At 45.3% G+C, this 11,431-nt stretch overlaps 1 protein-coding gene across 7 annotated transcripts in view; it reads left to right on the top strand.

The window, feature by feature from the left end:
* Window positions 1-1,455: 1,455 nt before the first annotated feature.
* RBM26 (RNA binding motif protein 26) overlaps window positions 1,456-11,431 on the top strand; it is a 112,130-nt gene continuing 102,154 nt past the window's right edge. For 6 of the 7 annotated variants that reach the window (XR_006277773.1, XR_006277771.1, XR_006277769.1 and 3 more), the window contains exon 1: window positions 1,457-1,839. Coding sequence is in view for 1 of the 7 variants with exons in the window: in XM_038393981.2 (XP_038249909.1) it covers window positions 1,769-1,839 (71 nt within the window). In the remaining 6 variants the exon portion in view is untranslated. Of the gene's footprint in view, window positions 1,840-11,431 lie in introns of all 7 variants that reach the window. The other variant, XR_006277774.1, reaches the window with a different exon arrangement.

Here is an 11,431-nt window from a genome sequence, read left to right as displayed (position 1 = left end):
CTTTTTCATGAGCGATACATGACTATTGTCTTAAAATTACTGCAACCATTACTACTGGCTTTGGAAAGTATCTATCAAGATGGGACGGATCTAAGTAGTGAGGCTGGTGGACTACTTTTGCTACTAAGTTCAGAGAAGACTATCTCCATTCTGTCTCTTGTAACTCTACCGTTGAAACCACTTGGGTCATTAAGCAATGCATCTGCTACAGCAGCAGTAGATCTTTGTCCAGCAATAGAAACAACACTTGGCTCAATCAGAGAGATATCCATTGAAAACATACTGGAAGAAGCAAAGACTTGGTTCAGAAGTTGACTGACTAAAGCACTTCTATTGACTCCTTAAGGGAAGAGGAAAAGAAGTCTTTGTTAAGCCATCTGAAAAAGCACATACTTCATTCTTACAAATCGACAACAGCAACTTCTGGATTCTACTCAACCTCTACATAGCTTTTACAGATGACTGTCATAAAACACGGCTATCCCTCTGAAACTTATAAAACACTGACAGTTGAGCAGAGTGAGGCATTGCCAGCAATGGGGCTGCTATGTGATCAGGACAGAATAGAGAATTTGAACACAGAGTGGAATATCATATGACGAATGAATGAAGATTTGACTTCAACAACTTTATCATCACTAGTGGTTCAACCCAATCTTTGTGCTACGTTTCCTAAAATGAAAGGCGTAGGGATTAATCTCTTGCTACTCCCCATCACAACAGCTACAGTAGAGCGCTCTTCATCCTCGCTGACTAGAATTCTGTATTCCGAAAAAAGCCGCCTTCTGCCTGATCATGAGCATGTCAGGAAGGACTGGAAACACCAGAGACACGAGAAGCCACCCAAAGATGAGGGCACTGCATTTGAGACATTCATGAACAGTTGAGCAAAATTACAAGAAACCTAGAAGGATGCAGCTGTAGCGCTTCACAAGGGTAGGCTTGAGTAGCCAATTTTAATCTGTGTGATGATTTTAAAACAGGAGCTAACTCTAATTAAACGGCTGCGAAACCTACTAGGGAGCCACACAGCAGATCTTCACCCTCAGGGGCTCACCACTCCTTGGCCCTCAGCCCTCTGTATAGTCAACCCCCGCCCGCCATTTCAGTTCCTGGGGAAAACACTGGTGGCACGCTACCAACAAAACCCATTCCCCGCCAGAGCCTAAGACCAGGACCAGGACCAGGACCTGGGCCTCGGCAGTGAGACCAATGAGGGTGACACCCATGAAACTCAACCGCCCCACCCGGTCTCTCCCTGATCGACCCCGGGAGCGCCACAAGCCGGGACCCCGCTCTCCCCGGGCGCGCGCGCCTGCCTGCCTGCCTGCCTCCCTCGCCCCGCCCCGCCCCGCCCCGGCTTTTCCTCGGCGCCCCGCCCCTCTGCATTCCCAGCACCCTCTCTTTCCTCGCGAGGCTTTTATATTCTCGCGACATTTCAGGGCCGCCATCTTAACTGTTCGTGTTGCGGCTAAGGGGGAGGGGCGGGGACCGCGCGTTTGGGAGCCACGATCCGGGCTCGGGTCCTTCGTTTGTCCGGGATCTTCCCCGTGCGGTCGGGATCTTCGGGGAGGCTGCGGCGAGAGCGGGGGCCCGCCGGGTTCCGAGCCCTCCGCGGCGTCGGGCCCTTGTCCCGTCTCCGGGGATCTAGACTGAGCCGGGCAGGCAGCTCGGGCGAGGGGCGCGGAGGAGCCGGGACCCAGCCTGCGGGCGGGGCGGAACCGCCGCTGCTGCTGCCAGGGAGGCGGGGGGGCCCGGGCCGCTCTGGATGGTGGCGAAAATGATCATAGAAAACTTCGAGGCGCTGAAATCCTGGCTCAGCAAAACCTTGGAGCCCATGTGAGTGACCGGGGGTAACAACCCCCGCCCCCCGGGACACGGCTCCCCCCGCAGAGCCCGTGTGAGTGACCGGGGGTAACAACCCCCGCCCCCCGGGACACGGCTCCCCCCGCAGAGCCCGTGTGAGTGACCGGGGGTAACAACCCCCGCCCCCCGGGACACGGCTCCCCCCGCAGAGCCCGTGTGAGTGACCGGGGGTAACAACCCCCGCCCCCCGGGACACGGCTCCCCCCGCAGAGCCCGTGTGAGTGACCGGGCTAACACCCTCCCCTCCCCCCCGGACACCGCTCCCCCCACAGAGCCGGTGTGAGTGACCGGGCTAACACCCTCCCCTCCCCCCCGGGACACGGCTCCCCCCGCAGAGCCCGTGTGAGTGACCGGGCTAACACCCTCCCCTCCCCCCCGGACACCGCTCCCCCCACAGAGCCGGTGTGAGTAACTGGGGTAAGCCCCTGAGGTAATTCCCTTCCTTCCTCCTCAGAGCCTATGTGAGTAGCCAGGGTAACATCTTCTCTATAACAGCCCGTGTGAGTAACTGGGTAAACCTTGCAGCACTCTGCTGCCCTCCCCTATAGAGCCTGTGGGAATTACTGGGATAAATCTCCTAAAACACCCACTTCTCCCCCGCTGAGCCAGTGCGCTTTTACAAATGGTCAGTGGGTTTTAAAAATTCTAAGTGTAAGAGATGTGGGCTGAACGCTCTTAGAGGGAGGATAGTTCTTAAGCAGAACATGTAGTTGTGTACCACAGCCAGAAACTTAAGCGTAGAAAAGAATTAGAAACGTATCACCGGAGTTAAGATTTGTTGTTTTTGTTTTTGAGTTCTGTTTTTCAAGAAGCTTAATTTTAATTTCGGATTGGTTAAAAACTAGTTTTGAGTTATTTTGTGAACATTTGTAAAAAAGAGGCAAAAGTTTTGCTGGAGAAATGGTGCATAATTCTATTATGAGACACTGTATGCACATAGAGGGAATTGCTGGAAGTCCTATGAGGACTAGTGGCACTCAAGTGGGGCTATTCTATGTACACAACAGAAATGTGGTCATGGTAGCAACTGCTGAACTGTGTTACCTCAAGCTTTAGCCTGTACTCCCTGACAAATCATCCAATGTGAACTGAAAATACCATCGCATGGTAATTAAGAGGTTATGTGTATGGAAAGGACTCAAGTTAGAGGCAATCAAGTTATAATTCAAGTTAATTTTGCGATGAAGAGACACTCTTAGATAGACTTACAGGACTATCTAGTTATGCCAAACTGTCGAGCTGCCCGGAATTCAAATGGTGCAAAGGAGTTTGAATCATCCTAGCCCAAAAAAATCTATCCCCCATAGCCCTGGGCTGTGTTGTACGCAATATGAAGGTGGAACTCTTAGGACATGTCTACACTACTGACTTATGTCGGTATAATAACTACGCTGCTCAGGGGTGTGAAAAATCCACACTCTCACTTCTCTGGTTGACATAGCTACCACTTCGCATGATGGTGGATCAACTAAGCTTACAGGAGAAGCTCTCAGTCTGCATAGCACACCTTCACTTAAACACTGCAGCTGCGCCGATGTGGCATTTCAAATATAAACCTGCCCACAGGAGTAAGTGACCTAATAAAAGAAATAAAAATGTTATTAAAGCTAATGTTAAAATTATATAATATAGAGGTTGAGAAATGAGTGTCTGTGCATCTGGATATAGTGCTTGGATTATTCACAAATACAAAGGTCTTCCAGCAATTCCCTCTTTGTGCTCAGAAAAGACAGAAGTTCTCCCACAATTCACTGAGAAAGAATTCATAGAGCATCTCAGCTTATTGCAGTGCAAAGAAAGTACCATGGAATGTCCTCCTAGAAGTCTTAGTGCCACACATGAATGAGTGCAGTGCCAGTGTGGACACAGCGGCTCCAGTATTTCCGGGTGTGGCTGCTCTCACTCAAACTGGACTAATAAAGGGATTAATTTGGGTATAGATACATTGAGCTAACTGTAGTGCAGACATATGCTGTGACTAATGCAGCCTGTCTCCACCTGCTTATGAACTACATCACTGCCTGGTCTCTGTAATGGAAATACTGTGTCCCTGGCATATCTTCTACAGAGGGCTTGCAAAGGAGTCTTCAGAAGACAGCCTTAGGTCAGACATTTGCATTTTCTGTGCCAAGAAAGTCTCCTCCCCTGGCCATATCTCTGGCTTTTAGAGCCCCTTTATGTCTCTCCAACCTATTCATTTTTTGTAAAGGGGCTGAAGTGCAGGTGGGGATCTCATCATTTGTATTTAACATTCACTAGAACCAAGTTCTGGTTTAGCAAATGTCTAACCAATTTTTTATTTTCATTTTTCTTGAGTTTGAGCCACCAGTCTGTAGGAAGACGTTTCTACAGTCTAGTCTCATAGTTTTGAAAACACTGCTTTGTGGTAACATCAGTGACAGTGGTAGAACTTAGGTGAAACTGTGGTTCTTTAATTTTCACCTATTTATAGCATAAATATGTCTTGTTTTAATTACCTTCTTGTAAATCAAAATTAAACATCTTCTGTTGGCACGTTGACTTTTCTCCATACATGGTTTAAGATTCCCAGGTATCGTATATACTCTATTATAAGCCGATTCGTTTATAAGCCGACCCTGCCCCCCCACCCCCCAAGATGGATAAGTAAAAATGGAAATTTTTTATGACTCATTCATAAGCTGACCCTGTAATTCAGGGGTTGGCAAACTATGGCTTCCGGTTCATCAGGATAAGCCATTGGCGGACCAAGATGGTTTATTTGCCTCGAGCGTCCGCAGGCATGGAGGTAAATCGAAGTAAACAAAGTGTCCCAGCGCGCCAGCTGCTTACCCTGATGGGCTGGGACAACAACTGATGGGAAATTTTTTGTGGTGAGAAACTGGGGGTCAGGGGAGTAACCCCTGTGACCACCCCCCACATGACCCTACCCATAGCCTGGGATCCCCATCCCATCCCTTCCCATCTTATCTGGTGAGGATGTCTCTGGCCTGGCTGGAGCTGCTCTGGCAGACTGGGCAGCACATCCGCAGCCTGTTCTGGGGGGCGGGGCCGAGCGCATGGCTGCAGCCTGCCAGCCCCGGAGCTGCAGCTGGGGGGAGAGCAGCGTGGCCAGAAGGGGAGAGACTCTGGCTCCATCTTTTCCCTTCTGGCTCTGCTGCCTCTCCTTGCTCCCTCTGTTGCGGGGAGGGGCTGTGTCCCGCTTCTCCCTCTCTATACCTGTTCATTAGCTGACCCACTTCTCCAATGCTTCCCTTTTTTACTTTAAAAAAAAAAAAGGCTTATGAACGAGTATATACGGTATTTAGGTTTTTTTTTTCTTTTGGTTTGGGATCTTTGTGCAGGCTTACTTGGTTTGCTAATTCAGATATATAGAAAAAGTTTACTGTTTAAAATGTGAATTAAAGTAGAGTTTATATGCCATAAGGTCATAGCCTCATGAAAATGGAAAGTGTTTCTTTCACTGTGCTATGGATTTTGGTATTGTAACTACTTATTACAAAGAAAATAAAAACAAATTGTTTAAACACCATTTCTAACTAATATATATATATATATATATATATATATATATATAATACTTTCATTTACAACATTACATGGCAAAGAATCTGTCAAAGCACTCTGGCCATTATTAGTTTCTAAACAGTCTTTCCTTCTTTCCATCATTTTACTCTGTCCAATTCTATATTGCTAGCTTTTCTCAATTAACTGTACTCAAACTCTTGCTCAGTCCCAACTCTTTTGTAAATTCGTAAATTAGGTGAGTGGTGTGGTCTGTCCCACTCTGTTGCTTAATGGAATTAGCAAGCCAACTGTTTAGTGACTGTTAAGGTTGTGGCAGGATACCACCCAAAACATTAAAAGATTGGACAACCTTAAAATGAAAGACTTGTGCATCCTTTCTACCTTTTGTATTACCTAGTATGCTATTAATTAACAGTATTAACTAACTCTAGAATGCCACAAAGCTTTAGTTTCCATCTCTAATAGATACTGAAAAGCGATACGTATCCGAACTTCGTCAAACTTGCATTCTAATGTAAACAGTGCATTTATATCAATGCTAGCAACAGATCAGCACATCTGACTGTCTCAAGGCTTATCTATACTTGCTTCTGTAGTGCTTCAGTGTAGGTTATCCACCTGCCAAGAAGTGGTAGCCAGATCGGCAGAGAAATTTGTCAGTTGACCTAATGCTGGCTGTACATGAGGCCTTAGGTTGTCTTAACTACGTTGCTCAGGTATGTGAGTGACGTAGCAGGGTTGAGCTAACTTTTTAGTGTAGACCAGGTCTCATATACCGTAAGGTTGGAAAGTTACTCTGCATTAACACTGCTGAGGGAACTGGACTTTACTGGAGTATGTTGTGTTGCAATCTTAACTGCCATTAAACATAGTTTTTGTTTGCTGATTTCCTGGTTTTATATACCTCTTTTGTGCACCTCAGTGGACAGCTCTCTAGAATCAGGAAAAAGGGACCTGTACCTACTTGGGAATCAGGGAGAAACTGCTGCTGCTACTGCTAATTTGTCCTCCTGAAGAGTGAGAGTGGCTGTGAAGTGATTTAGTAATCTGGGTCTATGTTGGTTATGTACTACATATGTATCCGGTGAACCTTGTAACCGACACTTGTAATCCCTCATAACTCAAGCCTGACCCCAGCTGTACAGTACCTTCCCTCTTAACTTGTGTAAATTTGATTTTAAACATTAGCTTTAATAAAAGTTTTAATTCTTTGTTTATAACACTTTATCCCCATTTAAAAGTTTACTGAAAGTGAGCACAACAAGAACAGCCCTGCACTTGAGCATTGACAACATAACTTGTCAATTGGAGGGAACCCTTGTGAAGGAATCTGTCATTGCTCTTGTACCCAAATACTCTCATGGATATCTGGAAATTGGATACAACTATAAGTGGTTGCAGCAGCAGGTTCAGTGGTCCTGCATTACACCAGCAGGTCTGCCAATATGCTGCCACCCCCACTCTTTTCCAGTATGATGCATACCTCTCTTACCTTCCAGCGTACCAATGTGGGACATCTGCAAGTGTCATCTTGGCCAAAACTGGGGATTGAAACCGTGACCTCCAAAGATAAAAACATGACTCTTTTTACAGCCTCTGTCAGAGCCAGACTCTTAAGCTGAGAGCGACCACCGGAGTCTCATCCTCTGGATTGGGCACAGAGTGGTATGCATAATGCATACTCTGACAGTGAGGCACTTTGTAGACCAGCCACTGTGGGAAGATTGACACGCTTTCCCAGTGTGTTACACAAATATTTACCAGTTAGCAGTAGAACAGTGCTGATCAAGAACCCCAGATTCTATCACTGGCTCTAGGAAAGTGTAGGATTTACAGTGGTTAGAGGTAAGTTAACTGACACTGCTTTAGTGACTTTGAAAGAAAATCTGGTGCACTGGGATAAGATTGGCTTTTTCATGTTAGAGACCTGGGTAACCTCTCTGATGGGTACGGATTCATGTCACACTCCCCGTCAGTTCCTGGCCTGGGCCGGGGAAACTAATGATCCATCCAGTGGACCAAATTCGGTGATGAATCCTGATCACGGGCCTCCTGGAGGCACGTTGCGCCTACACTAAGAAGACTAATTTTAAAAGTAATGGGGACTATACAGTAGCTATTCCTTTTTTTTCTGAGTTGAGGTTCTTGACCTTAGTCAATAATAATGATAGTGAATTGCACTGGAATTTAAAAAGTTAGCTCTAGAGTTCAGGGGTATTTGGTGAAGGAATCTCTCTCTTCTCCTACTTTCCTGAGTGAGTGACAGTGTTCAGTGTAGCAGAGTTGTTGTCAAATGAAAATTAGATTCAGTTTGGCAGATGTTTTCCATGATGGCTAAAAAGTTATAAAATATTTTGTAAACAAACATTACTTATATATAACTAATTCTAGAAATCTAATTAAGGAGGAGCAATAGTGTGACCACGTGGGCCTGTTCCAGAATATTAGATTTCTTGCAGAAGGGCACAAGAAAAGTGAGATAATCTAGTTCAAAATTGCCCCAAGAGGTGGCTTTCATTGTGCTATTATTCTCTTTGTATCACTTTGTTTTTTATCAAAACACCATTAAAAATATAAACAGTGTCCAAAGTTTATATTCTGGTTCTAGTTTTTGCCATTTCCAGGAGATTTTAACACAAAGGTTGAGAGCTCCTGTTAAAAATGAACTTTGTACCAGCTACTGCTGCACTTTAATAACAGGTTTCCCTAAGTGCTGCAAGAACAAAATCAGGTAGATGAAGTTGAGGGGAAAATGAGGCTGCAGGAATTTTGACCAACAGATGAAAACTATTGATGTTCATATTTTCAAATCTTGGGCAAATCTGAGATTACATTAGGTATGAAGAATTGAATGAAGTGATGATCTATAGTACTCATAGGCTGTGAAATTCAGAGGTGTTGACAGTTGTGAGGATAAAGGCTGATGATGACCCATTCCCCCTCTCCTTTGCAGGTAGAAGCTGCAGTCTGAGCTGGAAACTGAGAAAACATTCTGTCCATCCAAATGTTTCAGGCCTTTCTTCGTGTAATGACTTAAATAGTAGTTTAAATGTTTCAGCTTGGTATGTACATGGTCAGTTTCTGTGTCCTTGCTTCCCTCCATGCTTTTCCAGGTTAGAAAAAATTTGCTTGAGAAATAGTTACAAAGGAATTAGAACAGTGCATTGTTCATTCAGCGTGTACTCCTAGGGGAGTTCTGCACTACTGCACAAGTACAGAATTAATTTCCCCTGCAGATTTGTTTTATTTTACCCCTGCAGAAAATAGATTCTGCTGCAGAGGTGCTGCAATTACACCTTTCACCCAACAGGGCCTTCTGTGGCACCAGAAGAGAGGGTAGCAGGCTCAAGGTTGGAGCAGGCAGCTATGAAAAGGGAGGGAGCAGATGCTGCTTTCCTCACAGCACCTTATTCGCAGGGCCAGAGGATGCACGGGATATATATGTGTGTGTGTGTGAATGGACAGAGTGGGACACGTGGGGCCGCTGGGGGGGGGGTGTCACATAGACTGGGGTTCAGAAGGGCTAGTGGGGAGGGGGACAGAAGGACAGAGGGGCTAGTGGGCTGACAGCTTTGAGCTGGGGCTGAATGGGAGTGGGGTGCAAAGACACGGGGGGATGGAGAGAAGGAGGGGTGCAGGAACACACAGGGATAGGAGCAGATGTGCCTGACTGAATAGGAGAGGCTAGGGGTCGGCCAGGATCTGCATGGGGGAGGCTCCCTAACAGTCCCCTGCTCAAGCTCCCCTCCCGCCCCAATCCCATCCCCCAGAAAAACCCAACATCCTGTTCTATACTTCTCCCACCCACACCCAACCACCTTCCAGGTTCACTCCCAGGCTTCTTCCAAACAATTTCTTCACTCTCCCTCAGTTCCTCCTTTACTCCTGACTCTGCCAAGCCTTTGCACTGCTTCTGAGTGGTACAGTAAATACTTTTCTGTATTGTAGTTTAAATGAATTATTACTCAGTTATTTATTAATATGCTTAGTAAGGAATTTATTCGTCAAAAATCATTTCCTGAATCTATTGTCGTCTGTATTGTTACAGACATACTTGCTGAAAGGTATTTTGAAATAAATTATCAAAATAATTTAAACTGATGTGATTCTATTGTATTATTCTGACAAATAAAATATGCAGAATTTTAAAATATTGTGCACAAAATTTTAATCTTTTGCCACAAAATTCCCCCAAGAGTAGTTACTGTCTGTAACAATTTTAAACACTCATCAATTGTATCCCCTTTTATTGTAATGGTATAATGTAGACTTGGCATAACTGTTTTAATGGATGCATGTTTCATAGAATTATAGAAATGTGGGGCTGGAAGGGATCTTAAGAGGTCATTATTCCAGCCTCCTGTATTGAGTCAGGACCAAGTATGCCTAGACCATCCCTGGCAGGTATCCAGCCTGTTCTTAAAAGACTCCAATGATGGGATTCTACAGCCTCCTTTATAAGCCTATTCCAGTGCTTAACTATCTTTATGGTTAGAAAGTTTTTCCTAATATCTAACCTAAATCTGCCTTGCAGATTAAGGTGATTACTATTTGTCCTATCATTGGTGGACGTGGAGAACAATTGATTGCCATCTTCTTTATAACAGTCCTTAGTATATTTGAAGACTGTTATTAGTCTCACCTCAGTTTTTCTTTTTTCAAGACTAAACATGCCCATTTTTATTAAATGAATCTGTATAACAGAACCCTTCTTGACCTTTCCTGCGTCCCGGCCAGTCCTCTCTCAAATTCCCTGAATTGCTTCCCTCACACCTTGCCGTAAGAATGCATCAGAGGGGCTCAACACTCCGGTGGTCTTCCTATTGGGTCTTCGTGCCTACATATTCAAAGTTTGTATGCTGTGGGGCTTAGATGCTTGAAAGTTTGCAGTTTGCTGTATGTAGTCCAACAGAGGCTGCCAGACATAGATTGATAAATACTAAGGTCAGAAGGGACCATTCTGATCATCTAGTCTGACCTCCTGCACAGCACAGGCCACAGAATCTCACCCACCCACTCCTATGAAAAACCTCACCCATGTCTGAGCTATTGAAGTCCTTAAATCATGGTTCAAAGACTTCAAGGAGCAGAGAAGCCTCCCTCAAGTCAACCATGCCCCATGCTATAGAGGAAGGCGAAAACCTCCAGGGCTTCTCCAATCTGCCCTGGAGGAAAATTCCGTCCCGACCCCAAATATGGCAATCAGCTAAACCCTGAGCATATGGGCAAGATTCACCAGCCAGATACTACAGAAAACTCTTTCCTGGGTAACTCAGATCCCATCCATCTAATATCCCATCTCAGGGGATTAGTCCTATTTACCCTGAATATTTAAAGATCAATTACTTACCAAAATCCCATTATCCCATCATACCATCTCCTCCATAAATTTATCGAGTAGAATCTTAAAACCAGATAGATCTTTTGCCCCCACTGCTTCCCTTGGAAGGCTATTCCAAAACTTCACTCCTCTGATGGTTAAAAACCTTCGTCTGATTTCAAGTCTAAACTTCCTGGTGGCCAGTTTATACCCATTTGTTCTTGTGTCCACATTGGTGCTGAATGCTGGTCCCTTTCTGATTTTAAAATCAAGATTGGATATCTTGATAAAAGTTTTATGCTGTAGTTCAGTGTTTCTCAACCTTCTTAGGTTTGAGATAGGAATGTAAGAGTTTAACTGGTTAACCAATAAGCTTGTTGCTTATCGGTTTCTGGTAACTGTTAAACTCCGCCCAGAGTCCCAGCTGCTGCCCTGTGCCCAAGATCCCAGCTGCCACTCCACTTGCTTAGGGTCCCTCCCCGCTGCTGGCCACAGGCCTGGGGTCCATCCCAGCAACCGGGACCCTGGGCACAGGGCTGGCAGCCGGGACCCCAGGGATGGCACTGGAGCCTCACGTAAAACGTTGGGGTGCTGCAGGTAAACGTTTAACTGTGTAACCGATAGAATTTTAATCGGTTACATGGTTTCTGGTTTTGCATGTTATTTATACCCCTAGTTTGAGACCCTTTATTCAAAGTAAAAATGTTCATCGCTACCTTGTTTATTATAAAAGTAATA

Source organism: Dermochelys coriacea, chromosome 1 (genome assembly GCF_009764565.3).
Source record: "Dermochelys coriacea isolate rDerCor1 chromosome 1, rDerCor1.pri.v4, whole genome shotgun sequence".
In the NCBI taxonomy this organism is placed as follows: Eukaryota; Metazoa; Chordata; order Testudines; family Dermochelyidae; genus Dermochelys; species Dermochelys coriacea.
This window is presented reverse-complemented; position numbering and strand designations above follow the sequence as displayed.